Below are 19,001 nucleotides of genomic sequence, written 5' to 3'. Positions count from 1 at the left end.
ATATATGAATGCATGGTGCAACTACAGTTTACTCACCACTAAAGCGTGTGCATCTACGAATGTCTTGTGCTATATTGTTGGGCTTGGGCCTGTGGTGTTTTACTTTTGTTCTCTTTTGTGTTGTAGCTCCTTACTGCTTTTGCTGGCCAGTCCACAATCGTGGGCCTCATTCGCAAATGATTTGTATTCTTTTGTATTTAATATATACTACTAACTTACCTTCAAAAAAAAAAAAAAAATCTACGAATCTAACAACAGCTTTTTAAGATTAAGATCTTTCATTTACCATGTTGTGCCTTCATTCACCAGATCCATGCTGGGCTCACAACAAATTCTAGATCACGATAATTCGTGATACCGTAAATTCAAATTACCTGCTTAAACAAAGAAGCAAAGAAGATGAAATCAAAGTAGTTGTTCTATTTACTGAGGTGAAAAATCAAAGTCGCCTCTATAGTTATTTTTTAAGAAAGAGAAGAAAAAAAAAGTAATTAGGGAAAGAGAGAAACTTTAGTATATCATTATAGCTGATGAACAAGTACTATAGTACAGTAATATATTACAGACACATATAGAAGGGTAAAATAGAGAAGAGAAGAAAAACAGAGAGAGTGAAACACAGCACATACATAGACGCAGCAAGCATGCGTGTATATATCACATAATAGTGTAACAAACGAAATCACAACCGTCCAATCTTCAAGGATTCCCAATGGGTTTCCCACGAGGCTGATCGAGGCGACTAATGAGGTAGAGGGCGTTACTGGTGACTCTGGCTACATTGGTGACCTTATGCTTCACATCAGACCTCACCTTCCCATCAATGTCCCTGAACCCATCAAGGCAAGTGTCCTCATTCGTCAGCGCCGCACTCACCCAAGTCTCCGCATTGCTCATGTGCCACCTGAACGCCGCCCCGCGAAGCTCCTTCAGCTCCGTCAGCGTCATGCTCAGCTCGTCCACCGAATCTGCTATCTGGTCCACGCAGTCCTTCAGCGCCGATTTCTCTCTCTTGCTTCCGCTCCTGAGCGTCGCCAGGAAGCCCGACACTTTCTTGGTTCGGGAGATGCTCACCTTCACGGCGGCCTGGGCTAGGTCCCTCGGCGTCTTGGCTGGTCCCACGTACGACGAGAGGGTTTTTAGGCAGATGTCAGGGTAACTGGCGTGGACGCATGATGAACGGACCAGATCTTTTGGCTCATCGGCTTTTTTTGATGAGGCGGAGTAGCAATGGGAGGAGAGAGAAAGTGTGAGCAAGAAAACGAGGAGGAGAGAGAAACACGGTGGTGCCATTCTATCTATCTCCCTCTCTGTTACTACTGTCTTCTGTTGGGGTGATGGCAGGGATAGACACACACACACACACACACACACACAGAGAGTGGGGGGTGGTTGGTTAAATAAGGGTGGGTGCGTAGGATAAGAAAGCCAGAATTCAGTGGGGTCCTTTAAGTTGGGGCATAATTACGGTGCCATTCTTTTGGGTTGATGGCAATTTGGTAGTTGAAGTGAGGGCAGTATTGGAAGAGGAGAGATGGGATAAGAAGGGAGTAAATGCACCGCAGCTAATTGCAGCATTGGCCAGCAATTCGAAGTCGGCACTTGTCAATTATTGCTTTTTTCACCGCCTATGTTTACCGGCAATTGTTCAACCTCTTTTTTTTAAAGTGAAAAATTGATGACTAAATAATATTTATTTATTATTTTTGTTTTGCTTTGTTTGGTCAATAACTTTAGTAATGATCAGTTTTCTGTAACAGATGAGCTTTGATTTGCACTTTTAAGTCTACTTTTATAAACTAAACTAGCATTAGTCATTTACGTAATAACCATTGTGACCGTTCTTAGCTGCGGCATATTTGTTGTCACGTCATGCTGTTAGGCGTTTTGTGATGTTGTCACGAGAACCACACTATTCAAAAATTAAAACGAGACTGTCCCTTATTATACACAAAAAGTGAGACATTGTTGTATTTCGAATTTCAAAATTTTTAACTTAATTTTTGACTTGAAGACAAAATGGTACCCTGTCATTGATGAGTACTCACAAGTTTGCAAATAAAATGAAAATGATGGGTCACGCTAGCCGTATGTGTTGCAGAGAGTCACGTGACCGCTGTAAGCACCTGTTGTTGCTGCGCTGTACTGGGCTGGCTCTGCTTTAATATGCAAATGGGACGTGTTTAAAAATAAGTTACTATTACAATAATGGATAGTTCAAGGGTCCCACAAGCTATATAAACAACTGATATATACTTTAACCCAGCAGCATCAAGCACATAATAAAGTGTGTGTTTTTTTTACGATCCAAAATTAAAGTAGTGTGAGAATTTTGTTTGTTCTCTTGTTTTCGAACGCCGTGAAATGAAAATGATCATAACAAACAAGGGTAAATTAAAGGGAAGACATGGCATGTGCGACTTAACAGTCATGCAGGGCCCCCAACCCACGCCGAGGCCCAGGCCTAGGCCCATGCCCATGCCCAAGCCCTCCTTAAATATTACCGATCATATATATGCTAAGGAATTTCACACTGCCCTGATCCATTGCTTTCGATTCATAATAAATACAGCTTCAGATTGAATAAGGATCACGATTGATGAAGCAAAGGTCACTAAATTGGGAATTTTTTATTTTTTTTATTTTAAATTTGGTGTAAAGGTAGAATGAAGATAATTTTAAACTAATTGCTTTAAAAAGAAAAAAAGAGAAAATTTGTTGGGGCACTTAAGAAATTGACAGAACCTAAGTCCATGTTTTGGATATATATAGTTCACTAAAACTAGTAATACTTTTTTTTTGTTTTTTTTTTTTCTTAGTTAACTAGTAACACTTGTAATACACTTGTAATGAATAATATAGATTATATGTACCATTGAAATAACTATCCTTTGGAATCGATCAATTTTTATAGGGTTTTTTTCGTTAATAATATGTGTTGGGGGTACTAAATCGATGCTCTGAAGTTGAAATTAAAAAATATATATATAATTAATAATTAAATTTCTTCTAATTCCAAATTCCTCCCAAACATAACATAAATTATTTTGAAACGAATTAGTCCCAATCGAAATATATATATATTTTTAGATAGATAAAAATACTATTGTTGCTAAAAAGAAGACAAAAATAGAGTATGGTTATTAATTTCCAAAATAAAACAATATTAAACAAGTATTCATTCATAAATTGCACAATTATATGAATGGTTGGATGGTGTGTGTTGTTAAATTAATTTCAAAATGATGAAATGAAAGATGGAACGTCTCTCAATCATGTGAGTCCCATGTGAATGCATCTCACCAGGATTGTGCATCATTCGTCCTATCATTCCAGCATCAAATATAGGTTTAAGTAAAAAAAAAAAAAAAAAAAAAAAAAAAAAAAAAAAAAAAAGAAAAAGAAAAAATCAATCAACTTGTAAAAGAAAGAAGAAAAGAGAGGGTGGGTGTGTTTGTCCTGTTTCAAAAGAATGGGTTCCGTGCAGACATGGCTAATTGTTAGGAAAATGTTTGGAGATGGATCCACAGTCTTTTATGAGTGAGATTAGTAGCGAGTGGTATTTTCATTGGCTTTTGATGACACCTTGTCTTTCCAATTCCTTCACATTTGGGCCCCATGTTTTGTAGATTATTACAATGTGACGCACAGTAGTCCCTGTCTTCATTCTGTTTTTTAGGCACACACATTAGCGTGGAAGTAAGTGAAAACACACATCCATCGCTACGTCATACAATTATTGATCCATTCACAAGACTCAACCCCATGCAATGCTTGTCTCTTGCTGCTTCCGCTGAATATTTTTCACTTAATTATTGATTTGTTTTGGTAAACCAGAGGTCCTGACGCCTAAACATGATGGAGAGAGTTTGGATACATATAGGTGAGAAAAAGAAGAAGATAATATTAGTTTTAAGCTTGTTTTATAATATAATTTACAATTCATATAAAAGAATAAGCATCGTTTTAAAAACTTAGGGGTAAAATTTTATGCGAGGAAGATTGCACTTTTACTAGAAATTGAGTCCTTAAAATTCAAATGAGTAGCAAAGTTCTCCAATTATAATTACAACTTAAGAGAGGGAAATATAAAGTTAGGTTTTAAGATTTAAACGCTTTAGTTATCAGTTTTATCAATGGCCTCCTATATGTTTTTTTGTTTCCGTTTCCTTTCGTTTTTTAAATGATAGACAAAAATATAATTAAGGTTTGAGTTATTTTTCTTCTATCTCATTCCTTTCCTTCCTCATTTTAAGCCACATACGTTCCTTTCCCTTCCTCCTCAAGGGTTTTAGCATGTCATCGTACCGTTATTTGATCATACACAAATATTATCTAAAAATAGACAATCATTAATGTAAGAATGAAAAAGAAAGTTGGTTATTTTCAAAATCCGAAGTACTGAAATACCAATCTTTTCTACTAAAATATGTGATTCACGAATCACATCCATGAAGAGAAAGGCTGTAAATGCAATACTTTAGACGCTAAGAACATGTGGTCCATCAAAATAAAAAATAAAGAAAGAGAAGCAACACAGATAGAGACGAGAGAGAGCTATCATATGGCGGGGTGTAGCTATTTTTCATAAATTTAGCATTAATTGTGACATATAGAATGATGTTAAAAGAGCAACAAACAAACTTTGTGATAAACAACGATAGGGTCGAAGAAAGGAGAGTGATTAGCAAAGAAAATGTAGTGACTAGTGTGCATCCATTAATTAACAAGCTTTTATGTCTAATTAATGACGAGTACGCGATGAATTAGGTGGTTCCATATTCACATTAATGATAAATGTCTCAACCATCCGCTTGTACAAAAAAAACTTTTTGATGGACCTTCTTCATTTAATACGTTGAAACACAAATATTTAATTCATCTTAGTTGGCTTGTAGCCAACACCTACAACCACCACATTTTCCTTAGAATTTTGGTTACATCATTTTCCTTCATCACATGACACCTTTGTATGGTTGTTAATCTGATGTTCTACACCCTTAAATATTGTCTTCCCCGTACTAGATCTGTCTGCAGTGTTGTATATACCACCGTCTCCGTCACTAAAGTTTCGGAGATGAATGAATTGCATATGTTCCGTGATTAATTATGAATTATTTTAAGAGTTCTGATACCACTTTTATTGATAAAAAAATAAAAATTAAGTACTCGATGCGTAATTATTGGTCATGCTTGAAAGCATTGTTTGGAGAATAGTGCGTGTGTAATTTACCAAAAAAAAAGAATAGTGTGTGTGTTTTTTTTTTTCATCTTTTACGACAATCATGATTTTTTTGTACGTATACCAAGCATAAAAGGCCATTGCATTGATTGTGAAGAAACTTTTCTGAACACCAACATTCTCTTTGGTAATCTGAATAGTGATCTGATAAAATATTTGAAGCTCGGAATTAATTAATTTATTTATTTTTTAGTAAATTCTCAGAATTTATTTATTTTAATAAACATAATTATTTTTTTTTTATTTTATTTTTGATGTTGAGAAAGGCTCGTAATGTCAAATCATTTATTTGGCACTCCTAAGTGTATTGAATGAATTTGATTATTATGTGGTGCAACTACACTTGAGTTGAAGCCCCGCAACTATATTGACGGTTCATTTAGTAGGGAGGAAGAGTATGGTTATGAATATTGCTAAAATCAATTTTCAATTTTTTTGGGGGCTAATATCTAAAGAAATAAATGAATAGATTCAAATACACTCCAGTTTTTTAAGCTGGGAGATCTCTACTATCGTTCAAGTATTTCCGCACACATTTCTTAAATTGTTATCTTATTTGAAACTCGAAATTTTTAACTTTTCAAGGAGGAAGAGGTTAAAGATATAATTAAAACGGTAAGAGTAGTGAACTTTTCTATTAATCAAAAGATTGTGACTTTTTTTTTACATTAACAAATGTTGCTAATAACTCTTATACCAGCAATAAATAGGAAGATCTCGACCTCTTGATAGCCTATATATATATATATATATAAAATGATTTATAAGACGATTTAATTATTGGGAAAAACAAAAAAAACAAAAAAAAGAAGAAGAATTAAACCACTTCTGTTCAATCATGAGTTTTGTTAATTTAGAGAATGAAAATGGTGATATCAAATTGATGATGAGTAATTATAGCATTTTATTGTGATGGAAGAATTGTGTTGCAAGGTGCACACACATAAGTGATGATAAGAGAGATCACGAAATGGGGAGCCGACCCACCTTAGGCATGCCCTTCTTAATGTATAAATTAATGAGAGCTTTATTCAGTTGAGACTTTTCTTTTGCCACTCTCATGGGAGAGAATATCATTTTTTCTTCTCTTCTCTCTCTCTCTCTCTCTCTCTCTATATATATATATATGTTATAGATGTCTCTATACACAACGACAGCAGCCAAACATTTTTTTTAAATTTTTTTTTTTTTTGTGTGTATATTTATTTATTTTTCAAATAATAAAATAAATACATACACATTTTATCCACGTCACTCTACTCGACTCCATGCAGTAAATACATACCTATTGTTGATCAGATAAATCTCTGGACAGTGAAATTAACTCAGAGCCTTCTATATGTTCTATATGCATATATAATCTATTTTGTTTTTATTTGATAAGTGTTTGTCCCCACTGATTTTTTTGGCCTGGTGAATAAATAAATGAAAGAATATACGAATAAAATTTTAAATGATCAACACCAAATTTTAATTGGGTATTGTTCCTCTCTCTCTCTCTCTATATATATATATATATTATAGAAGAAAAAAAAAAAAAAGAAAAAAAAAAAAGAGGGTTATCATCTCTAGATGTCCTCCTACGCAAACAAGAAAGAAAATAAAAAGTCTATGGGTAAAAGAAAATACCAAAAGAAACCCACAAACAAACAAAGCAAATAAAAAACAGATAAGTTAGAGAAAATAGAAAAAGAAACAAGTAGCAAATTGACCAAAAAGTTCGAATTTTATTTGGATAGAGCGACACCACTTTGTCTTCTACAGACGATTTTATTAGGGGAAATAATAAGTATACAACTACATACACTTATTATATTTTACCCTTTTTTTAATTATTAAAAAAAAAAATAAAAATTGATCACTCATCACTCCAAGCAAAAAGATAATTATATAAAATAAAAATAAAAACTTTCTTCCATTAAAAAAAAAAAAAACAAGTTAATTGCGAGTGCATAGAAAATAGCTTGGTATGAATATATCATTAATTTCCCCAGTGATTACACACAATCATATATACAATTCATAACCTTAAAATCCTACATTTAATTAAGACTACCAGCTCCAACAAAACATAAAACTACCAGAGACGGCACTGTTTCCGTCTACAACCATCCCATAACCTAACAACGTTACCGTCAAGCACCGTCAGGTCCTGCAAACGGTACAACCCCATATCCCCCATTCTCATCCTCAACATTCCCTCCCAACCGTCGTCACACCACGCTCCTCCTCCACCCTTCACCACCCCATCACTGCCGTCATCATACTCTCTGGTCAACGTCACCCCTTCATCACCACGTTCACATTGTTCCTCCTCGTAGTACAACGTGAACTTGTTCCCTCTGGTCGCTCCATCACTCTCCACGTGACGAACCCACGGAGTCATTGTAGTCAAAGGAGCCGGAGCTGGGGATGGCTCAGCCGCCGTGGGAGGCAGAGGTGACGCCGCCTTGGGTGGACCCACATCTGGGTTGGGGCAAGGTGGGTCAGATATGGATGAACCGGAAGCTTTGATCCTCCAAAAACTGACGGCAGCCGTGATAACGGCGATCCACGTCCATATGTTATTGACTACCGTTAAGAAGCCAAAGCTGACATAGTTGAAGGCCAGAGCTTCAAGAGGAGAATCAAAAGACTTCATCATCTTTCTCTCTCGGCTCTATGGGGGGAGGGGGTTTCTCTCTCTAAAAATGTGGGTGTGAGTGAGTGTCCGGGTTTGTGGCACTCAAAGTCAGGGTGATTTATTTATTTCTAATGGGACAAGGTGAGGTAGTGGTAAGAGGAAATATGGGCCGTTGGATGTGATAGGTGGAAGGTATCTGACAATAGATGCCGAGTATCGAATCTCAGATGCTAAGGTAGATCCAATATTTATACCGAATTCGTAGAGTGATGGTTCTCATATGATACTCATGTGTTGGCACATGTGTATCCAGTTTCAACACGCGAATTCTCTACCATCCACTACCAAGGACAAAAATGACTACTACTGACTCTTTCTTTGTCGTGGCTACAAGTGCTTCTCTTTTGAGGGCGATGCAATTAATCCAATGATGCCTACCTTACCTCATCAAAATCATAATCATAATAATAATATTAATGTCATTAAGATATAAACCGCCTTATTTAAGGCATGGATTAGAAGATTTACTAAATGGGTGTTACTCAAGCGTTTTAGTTTTTAAATTTGGTGTACCCGTGTTCAAGTTTTTCTTTATTACTTTGTCAAAAAAAAAATTAAATAATTAATTTAATTATTCAAATTATATATATATATATATATATATATATATAACTATTTCAATTAATTTAGCTGTGGAATACTATATTTAGAGTAGTAAATATAATATTATACTAACTTAGGGTTTGTTGTATATAAGGGCATGATCAAATTGTGGAGAATTCAATAATTTCTTTGATTTTTTAAGTCTTAGAAATTTATTTATTTATTTATTTTTGAATGTTTTCAGTCTTAGGTTCCTAAAAGAGGATTTGACATTGAGACTTTTCTAGATGATGGTTTGTACTTTGTACAATATGACTCTAATGTTTGTCTTAACTATTATTCTTTAAGTACAATTTAGAAAAAGTGTGATGTAATTACCTTCTCAAAGTTTGCAAACTTAAATAACAACACCCCTAATTATGATAAGAGGACGTAATTATCTTTTGACTTCTAAATTGACCCATTTAAATCATTAAAATACAAAATTAATCTTTATAAGTCATTTTATTTGACCAAAATGATCCTTAGTAAAAAAAAAAAAATCAAACTCTGCCACTGTGGCAACGCCATATGCATACAGACAGGGGCGGAGCCATGAATTTTATGCATACAGATAGGGGCGGAGCCATGAATTTTAAATTGGGAGGGATAAACTAGTAGTGGAAAATTAAAATTTTAAAATAATATAAAATTATTGTAAGAATTTTTTATTATTATTTTTTGCATATTTAATGTGTGAAATATAGGGGTATTACACTATGCCCTTGCTGAAATAGATAGATTAGTTATATTATCTAATACTTAAATAAAGTTTTCATACAAAACTCTGACTTTCCATCTCAAAAAGTAAGAAATATAATTTTTAAATATATATGTTTGTATTATATGATAGTAAAATATTTTTATATTAAAAGATCATTTATAATATTTAAATATTAAATATCACCTTCAAGTAATCATACACAAACTAATTTTTTTTTTTCTTGGTGTTTATTGAAGCATTACTTACACAACATGTCACATTTTTCTTCCACAAAAACAAAAAAAAGAGGAAAATAAAACATGTCACAATAAAATTATTATTATTTCCATTTTTGAGGGCCATTTGGGTCAATTAATAGGAGGTTATAAAGGTAATCTAATGATTCACATGTGTCAATTTAGAAGTCAAAGGGCAAGTATGTACTTTTATCAGGAGTTGTCTTTGTTCATTTTACCAAATCTGTAAAGTGTCATTGTCCAAAAAGTATTTAAGTTATATTATCTTTAACTCAAATATAAAGTGTCAGTACAATTTACCCTTAATTTTATTTGACAAGTAAGTTGAAATTGAATTATGAACGAAGGCACAAGGTGAAGGCGTTGTGTAGGCATCATATTGACACACCATGAATCACAATTGCCTGTATGGAGGATGATTACAATTGAAGTTTTGAAAAATAAATAAAAATGTCACAATTATTGGTACGTGTTTGTCAATTTATTAAAATTTGAAAACTATTTAGATCGATTGACTGAATTACATTGAAAACTTAAGAAAAATGCATCGACTCTAATTAGTTGTTGTTTCAAAGTGCGGAACAATAACGTGTTTCACGAATCTTAACAATGGGCATATATACTTAATTTTGTTTAGGGATGGATGCACATTTGTAGTTACTTTTAGATGTAAAGCGGAAAGGTTAGAGTCAAATATGTAGTGTTGGTAAAAGGGGTGAGCCAATTAATTGGGAAAATGTAGTATGGGTTGGTTGGAGTTGGTCCACAGTAATAATGGAAAATAATTATTAAGGATGGTGACAAGTAATTGCGAGATTAGGTAAGGTGTGAATTTGTTGAAATTTCAACCTTAAAATAAATAATGCATGGTCGTTCCACGTGATTCACAAACCTATATTTGCTCCGACCACTTTTTTTGAGGTTGGTTTAAGGCTTCATTTGAATTTGAATGCAAGGATTTTGAATAAATACATTTAAATTTAAATTTAATTGTGCAAGAAAGAAAGTGATTTTCAATGGTGGCAAAGGAAACAGAGTTGAGACGGTATTTTATTAAAGATTAGTACCACGTCACATAAGTGCATCATATGGCTGTTGAAGAGTTAATCTTTCAATTTGGCCGTTTGTTTCGATTAAAATAGCATGATTCATGTAAGAAATCTATATATATATATATTCAAGATCTTAATGCTGAGTTATTTTTATACTGCGGTAAATTACGTCCAAATATGTGAAAGACGTGATTGGAGTGGGTAGGGCTTCATATGCTGGGGACTAGCTAAGATGTGTCTTCTTCAGAGACCAGAGCTAGTTTTGTTGCAGAAAAAGCTGACCATTTGGAACCGTGTTGCACTCGAAGATGTGGGATATTTGAAAAAGTACGAGAATTAGATAATTGATTATTCAGAAATTGTCAAGAGACTTCTAAGCAAACACAAACTCGCTAATTGTGGGACTTAATTCTGAATTTCTTTTATTTGGGTACAGAAGTTATACCATTGGGTTAAAAATCTTTTGATGAAGGTCTGTTCGGTGGTTATTATTATTATTATCTATTCATATTACATTATCAAGAAACACACTCATTTTGCACAATTTAATTTGAATGGTAAATGCGATACCACCAAGGCACAAGACTCACAGTAAGTTATTATCTGTTTGATTGTGTTTATTTTGATTTATGAATACTCCTTGCTTTGAAATACATTAGGAAAATAAATATATGTGTATTTTACGTGATTAACCATATTCATATTAAAATAAAGTTGATAATGATATTTAAGTATTATTTATTTATTTTAAATTTTTTTGTATCATCGTTGTTTAGGAAAAGTGAGTAGAAGAGCCATGAAATAAGGACCCCTTGCTCCCCAATCCCACATTATCTGGTGGAGGGTGTAGATGGCTGACGTTAACTAAAGTATACCATAACTATAGTGAACGTGAATAGTTGGTTTGATCAAAAGTAAAAAAATGGTTGATGGAAATAATAAACAAACTCTTTTGGGGGCAGACTATATATCTCTATCACAACAAACATTGTTATTTATTACCAATTTTCAACTTTGTCTTGGACAGTGATGCTTTTATCATAATAATAAGAAATAAGAAATACTGATATTTCCATGCCTTCCCGTCTCTTGAAGGTAGCTGAGAATAATATTGATAGATGCCTAATTCTGATGCATTGCTAATTTGTTGCAAATATGTCCATATTCATCATTCATGTAGAGTTTTTTTTTTTTTTTTTTTTTTTGACAGACTCCAATTGATATGGGTATATTTACATGTGCAAAGATCATATTTAAAGATCTTGTTTTTAATTTTTGTTGGAAACCCTAAATAGAAGCTGTAAACCACCAAAAAAAAAAAAAAAGAAAAAAAAAAAAAAGAAGAAGAAGAAGAAGAGTAAAGCCTCATCAATTTATTGATTTTGTGCATCCAATTGATCCAAGGTTCTAAAGCCTCTCAACTGCACCAACAATTAATATAAGTGAGAATGCTGTGTTGTCCCCATAATACTGGTCTCATATGTGTGTGTTAGTTTATAGTCTTTATTTAAACTCATTAATCTTCATGGGCCAGCAGAGCATGGTTTGGGCTTACTGAACAATTTATTTTACATGGAGTCTATAGACGACACATGCAGAGCAGGACTGGCTCTGGGCTTTAGAAGTTATTTGTGGAGTCTGGGCCTTATCTCACACGACTCAAAAACAAGTTACCATGGCACAATGGAAGTAATATGACACAATACAAAGATTGGAGATATGATTCTTATTATTACATTTACTTACTCCCCCAGTCTAAAAAATATATATAATTTTTTAAAGAAACAAGACATGTCACACATGTTTTTTTAAAAATTTCTATTTCCCAAAAGCAACATTTAAATTAGAATAGAGGGAATAAAATAAACAAGGTGATCAATTGATTTAAAAATATATATTAACATGGTTGGGTTGATATATTAATTGCACTTATTAAAAAATGTTAGACATTGATTCTATTTTTTAATTTTATTTTTTTGTTAGTTAACAAACGGTCCATTAAATAATATTACAGTTAAAGACTGTTTTAAATAAAATTTCAAAATTACCCCTTTTCTTAAATTATCTGAGTCACGTTCTTAGCCTGTCACCCCTAGATTTTCTCATTAAAGAAAAAAAAAAAAACAAACACACACACAATCCTATTCAACAACACATATGACAATGCCTTTGTTTCTCCTTCTCAATCCATTATTCAGGTACATCTAGTTGTCCCTATTTTGTTTGATAAGAAAATAATAATAATAATAATAATAATGGGGAAGAAATTGATAGCACTGTGAGCAACAATGCATTTTGGGCACTTCGCTGAGCTTCCCAGCCTTCCCTCTTGTGCAGAAATAAATTTATTAAAAAATAATAAGAAGAAGAGAGAGGGGTAGGGTTTTGACACGTTTCTAATCATTAGAAGTTTGGCAGGCAAATAATTAGGGATAGTTTTGAAATTTTATCTAAAAAGGCTCTTACCGTTAATTTTGTTTATTAGACTGTTTGTTGACTAGCAGAAAATATATAAAAATTAAACTAATTAATAATTTTTTAAAAAAAGGGATTGATATCAAAATTTATACAAAATTATGGGACTTTGTAAAAAAGAAAAATCTACTATTTTATAATTCATTCTCTACTAATACAATAAAAAAATATATCAAAATTGATACACTTAAAAATTTAGATTCCCAAATAGAGAGGTTTAATTTGGGATGGAGGGAATAATAAGAAAGGAAAAATTCATGATGATAATTATCATTATGATGATGGGTTGATAAATTAGTTGGAGGTCTTAGATTGAGCAATCATTAATATCAAAACAATTCATATAGGAGCCGTGCATTGCAGGTGTGTAGATGTATTTTTTGTCAATAATTTTTTAAAAAAAATAATATCGAAAATAATCAAGTTAGAATTAGAAATTGATATTTTGAGTTCATTTGATTGACATTTCTTTTTAAAACTCCTGCTACAAAAAGAGTAAAAAGAATGCATAATTTTTAAAGCCAAAACTAAACATGTCCAAAAAGTTTACTATTTTGATGTTTTTATTTTAAAAAATCTTATGAAATATGTTTTCAATTACTATTTAATACATTCTACCACATTTTTTTTTTTTTTTGTATCGAATGAAAAAAAAAAACACCAACCAAAAACGATTGTCAGACACGCATTTTAACTTACAAAAATAAAAACACATGCTACAAGGACTTGATTGAACCTTGTACATGGTAGAAAAAAATCCTTATAAAAAAATAAATAAATAAATAAATAAATAATAATGAGAGAAAGTTAAAACACCTACTCAAATAGGGAATTAATTAGGTCGTAGCTTGCTAACATTCAAACTTGAATATTCAACGTTTCAAACCATTCAAACACATGCTGAAGTTTCAATTTCAATTTCAATGTCAATGGTCTTCAATCTTCATCACAGATATGCTTGTACATGGACATGTGTACGGGAAAAAACGAATATTGAATTTTTAGAGCTGGTCTCAATCACATTATCTTCTTGTTCGTTAAGGAGAGAGAGATCGAGAACATGCAGAATTCGTACCACACTGTAGTCACGTAGTCTCTTAACTCATATATTATATTCATTTTGGTCAAAAATTGGCGTTGTCTGTTCTCATTTTTAATAACTATTTAAAGTCCTTGGAATAATTTTTTTGTATTTACTTTCAAATGTTACTTGGATATACAAGAATATCTAGTTATAATTATCAATTTCTAACACATGTATGATGTATACACACTCCAAATATTATGATCTAACTTCACGTATGCATACGTGACTAGCAAATTCTAATGTATAATTATAATTTTTATTGTTTTGATTCCAAGTGTGATTAGCAAGTTGAGTCTTTCGAATCAAATAAAGCCCAATGAAATCTTTCCCATGTTTTTTCATTATTTCTTTTTATATTAACCAAAATTTATCCCAAAAAAATATTGAATACTATGAATGTAACGACCCACTTTACCACATGGTATGATATTGTCAGCTTTGAGCCTGAGTCGGCACGGTTTTGTTCTTGGGCTTTATCCCAAAAGGCCTCATATCAATTAGAATGACACACCTACATATAAGCACTTCACCTTTCATTTTTTTAGACGATGTGGGATTGTGCACCTGTAACTCGCCAGTGTGATAGTTTGTCAGTGTCTCGTACTGTGATACCCCTCGATTCTAGAGCCACGGGTGATCAAGTTCGAGCACAGATCCGAGGGATACCAACTGTCAATATGTAAACAAGCACGAATACAAAACGAAATAAAAGAAAATAAATAATAAACTGAGTAGAAATCTAAATACGAAAAACTTCCAAATAAAAGTTTAATAAAAGTTAAACCTTTAATTCCGTACAATTCGGGAATCCAACTAGTGGACCCCTAATAATCCCAAATGATAAAACTTTACAGATTTAAAATCCAAAACTAAAGTCAGAAAGGAAATTCTATTTAGTCAGAAGAGTGAGTGACTGTATCTGCATCCCCGCGAACAAGCTCTAAACCTGGTACTGTCAAATACCTGAAAAATAAGAGTGGGTCAGGCTCACATGCAAGTTCCATACTACTACAATCCATACATAAACCCGATACGCAATACATCCTAGATAGCTCAACAATAATTAAAGTAATCCATATAGATATAAGTACACACTATAGGACGTTCACCAGCCCGCATAATCCTTCTCAACCCGAGTAGAACAACCAGGGAAACATCACCAGGCCTGGTTATCAATCCTAGGCGATATACGCACCCTAACCGTGATCAGGAGACTCAAGCTCATATCACGGCACCATAAGTATATATTTAAATCCTTCCTAATACAAAAAATAAAGCAACCATCCATTATGTCGTTCAACTGTTTTAGTTGACAGGACATGCATCCATATAGGAGTTAACTGTTTTAATTAATCCATTACATATGTATGAAGGGGTAGGACTTAGCTTTTTGATCTAATCCATCCCTGATATGTCACCGTCCCATATCGGTACATATAATGCAAATGATCCATAAATGATGCATACTCAATTGAACATCAAATACATCCAAAGACAAACAAAATAGAAATTAGATATTTGCATGATTCTATTATACATCCAGTATATGATTAATATCACGAACATTCGTTCAAATTGCTACAGTAATAATAAACAATTTAAACCATTCATTCCCTATATAATTGACAGAACATGAAGTATATTAGTTCAGCAATTAACATCCATAACATGATATAATGATTTTCAGAATTCTAAACTGACGACATTATATTAAAATTCCCTACCAATATTTCCATACTAGCCCGTTTGAATTACTGAAACAAAGGCTAGTAAACACACCCTCCTATCTCCTCGACGGCATGTATGTTAATATTTAAATCTCATGACGTCATTTAATCCTCAAATATAACTCCAGAGCATAATATATTGATACTTAGAAGTATAAGCTGAACACATTATATTTGAATGCCAAAACCATCTCTATACTAGTCCGTTTAGTTTTCTAAAGCGATACTAGCAATTACAACTTCCACTCCTCCTGACAACATATAATTTAGTATCTAAATTTCATGATGTCTATAACTATAGTAAGAACCAACATTCCTGGGACTTAATAATGTTATATAAGTTATTGATATAAAATCTCACAATTACCTTTCAATTCAGTCTACCTAATTTGTTAAAACAACTAACAAATTAAATTTTCCTCCTTCTTTGACAGCATGCATATTATTTTTATATATTTCATGATGCCCATTCTCATAGCCTACACCAATAATCATAGGTCTTTAAGGTGTTATAAACATCATTTAAGAACCCCCATCCAAGTTTAGACTTGCCTTTTAACCCCTGGAGTAACAAAAATTACAAAAATCCACGTATTGGGCACTTTATAAAATTGGAGCCGCCTCCAATTTTAGGTTGAGCCGGCTCCACCCATATTGGAGCCGCCTCAACATCTTGTGGAGCCGGCTCCACTTCAATGGAGTTGCCTCCATTGAAGGGTGGAGCCGCCTCCACTTCCCCAGCCTCCGTTTTTCCTTCTCTGCTTCCTCTGTTCTTCGTCTTTGCTTCCGACGAAAACTCCAACTGTCTGTTCTAAGTTTCTTAAGGATTTTAAGGGTTCACTTTAAGCCCTAATACTCCTAAAAACTCCTTCGTTTCCACTACCAATTATTTGTCAAAAACTAAAAACAAGAACAGAACAATTTATGCCACAACAAGTTATAGTTACAAAATATAAGACAGTTTCAGTTACAAAACATAAGACAATTTCAGTTACAGAAGTTCCAACTGTCTGTTCTAAGTTTCTTAAAGATTTTAGGGGTTCAATTTATGTCCTAACCATCCTAGAAACTCCTTAACTTCCATTACAAATTAATTTTCAGAAGTTTAAATCCTAACCAAAACAGTTTATGCAAAACAAAACAAATTAACAGTTACAATCTCGTTAGACAGTTTTCAGCCTATCTATCATGCATAAATCTCAGTTTTAAATTAAATTAGATTCCTAGAGGCTATATAGAATGCACAGAACACAAGTTTACAGGAAAAAGATAGAATGAAACTTGCCTTCGAGATTTTTGAATTAAAAATCTCTACACCGTCTTCCTAGATTTTCCGGCGATCACACACTATTCTAACTTCTCTGTTTCCTCCTTGGTTCCTCACACGAACAACACTCCTCCTATCCTTCCTTGGTTTAACCCACAGTCTATGGCTGAAATCCCATCTGGTGGTTCTCTCAATCTCAAGCTCCCCTCTGCTGTTCCCTTAAACACCATTACATGCCTTTGTATCTCTCTATCTCACAATACGTGAATATGGTTTTGTTTTTCCTAACCCTAGCAAACGTAAAAGATTATTTATATATAGGCACTTACTAAGACCTAATTTTTAATTCCCAGCTAACTATAAGTCGGCTACCACAACCTCCTAAAATAAAACCCTAACTCTAAATTAAATATACGACACATAAAAAAAATAACAAAAAAATTAAATCAAAAGAAATAGACAATTACAATTAAGCACAAAACCAAATAATCACATTATAACAAACAATTAAATTAAAACAAATAGACAATTATAATTAAACACAAAACCAAATAATTACATTATAACAAACAATTAAATTAAAACAAATAGACAATTACAATTAAGCGCAAAACCAAATAATCACATTTAAATGTACATAAACCAAATAATCCACATCATTAAATAAAAATGAAATAAAATTCAAAGAATATTTAATTTAAATTCCAACTATATCATTTTTAAATATTAAAGGTATTACACGCACCTTCCCACGGTACACCCACCCACAACGTCATTACAATCCACCCCCCTTGGAGGCCCGACGTCCCCGTCGGCACACTTCTGATTGGGTCAAGCTCTGATACCATTTGTAACGACCTACTCCACCACATGATATGATATTGTTCGTTTTGGGCCTGAGCTCGCACGGTTTTGCTCTTGGGTTTTACCTCAAAGGGCCTCATACCAGTTAGAGTGATACACCTACATATAAGCACTTCACCTTTCCCTTTCCCTTTTCCTTTCCCAAACGATGTGGGACTGTGCACCCGTAATTCGCCAGTGTGGTAGCCTGTCAGTGTCTCGCACCCACCCACAAGGTCATCACAATGAAAATAGTGATAGTATAAGCCCTATCACACAGTTCTTTTTAATATGTGTTGTTCTTACGCTAATAGCGTACTCTGGCTCTTACGTTCCGCTGGTACTCTTGCTCTTTCGCTCCTTTTCTTACTCTGTATAATTTTAATTTTTTTATTTTCGTTCTCAATCTTACTTTATGTGTCTTAGTTTCAATCAATAATAAATTATTATTTTTTATTATATATATATATATTCATTGGCCGTTGATATTACTTAGTTGTTACTTGTTACCTTCCGAATATCCAATATTCTCCTCAATTATTGACTGGTATATAAAAGTATTTCGTTAGTCATGGTTAAGATTTGCAATCAATCCCCCTTTTCCATTCATGTCATGGAAGTGTTGGGGTTAGTCCTAATCAATTAAATATATTTTAACCCTCATTGAGTTGCACACCACGGTTATATGTATCACATTTTTACCTAGTCACACTTAATGACCAAAAAGAAAAAAACAGTAAATAAATGAAAGGAAGGAAAGAAAAGGAAGAACATGACGTGTAGTTTCTCCCAAAACTCACGTTAATTAGTTATCCGTCAAAATCTTGGACAAATTCTTTGATTTGAGCACAGGAAGTTTATAAATTGTTAGATGTAGTCAAGGTCAAAAGTACAATTTCAACCATTTTTTATTCTATAAAGTTCGATCTGCATAGACCTATACAATTCAAATGCAATAAAGTTTGGATTTGCATTGACCCATATAATTTAATGTGATTGCAAGATTAATTAAATTCTTACATTAATCCATTAGTCCAATTTGAATTGTGGATATGAGTTGGCAATTTCCAGTGAAGATACTAA

The 19,001-nt window shown here is 33.1% G+C and overlaps 2 protein-coding genes across 2 annotated transcripts; both read right to left on the bottom strand.

Annotated features, from left to right (window-relative positions):
• Window positions 1-491: 491 nt before the first annotated feature.
• LOC132277010 (pectinesterase inhibitor 3-like) lies at window positions 492-1,378 on the bottom strand. Its single transcript, XM_059778699.1, has one exon. The coding sequence runs from the start codon at window positions 1,291-1,293 to the stop codon at window positions 700-702; it is 594 nt and encodes a 197-aa protein (XP_059634682.1). The 5' UTR covers window positions 1,294-1,378; the 3' UTR covers window positions 492-699.
• Window positions 1,379-7,195: 5,817 nt separating this feature from the next.
• On the bottom strand, window positions 7,196-8,052 carry LOC132277011 (uncharacterized). Its single transcript, XM_059778700.1, has one exon. It carries the CDS (start codon window positions 7,884-7,886, stop codon window positions 7,320-7,322), a length of 567 nt encoding a protein of 188 aa, XP_059634683.1. The 5' UTR covers window positions 7,887-8,052; the 3' UTR covers window positions 7,196-7,319.
• Window positions 8,053-19,001: the final 10,949 nt, after the last annotated feature.

Source organism: Cornus florida, unplaced genomic scaffold (genome assembly GCF_030987335.1).
Source record: "Cornus florida cultivar Cherokee Brave unplaced genomic scaffold, ASM3098733v1 CherokeeBrave_3.0.0_Hap2_Chr10, whole genome shotgun sequence".
NCBI classification, from domain to species: domain Eukaryota; kingdom Viridiplantae; phylum Streptophyta; class Magnoliopsida; order Cornales; family Cornaceae; genus Cornus; species Cornus florida.
This window is presented reverse-complemented; position numbering and strand designations above follow the sequence as displayed.

Coding starts and splice junctions, on each gene's coding strand:
- LOC132277010 (XM_059778699.1), bottom strand. CDS start 1,293: ATGGCACCACCGTGTTTCTCTCTCCTCCTCGTTTTCTTGCTCACACTT.
- LOC132277011 (XM_059778700.1), bottom strand. CDS start 7,886: ATGATGAAGTCTTTTGATTCTCCTCTTGAAGCTCTGGCCTTCAACTAT.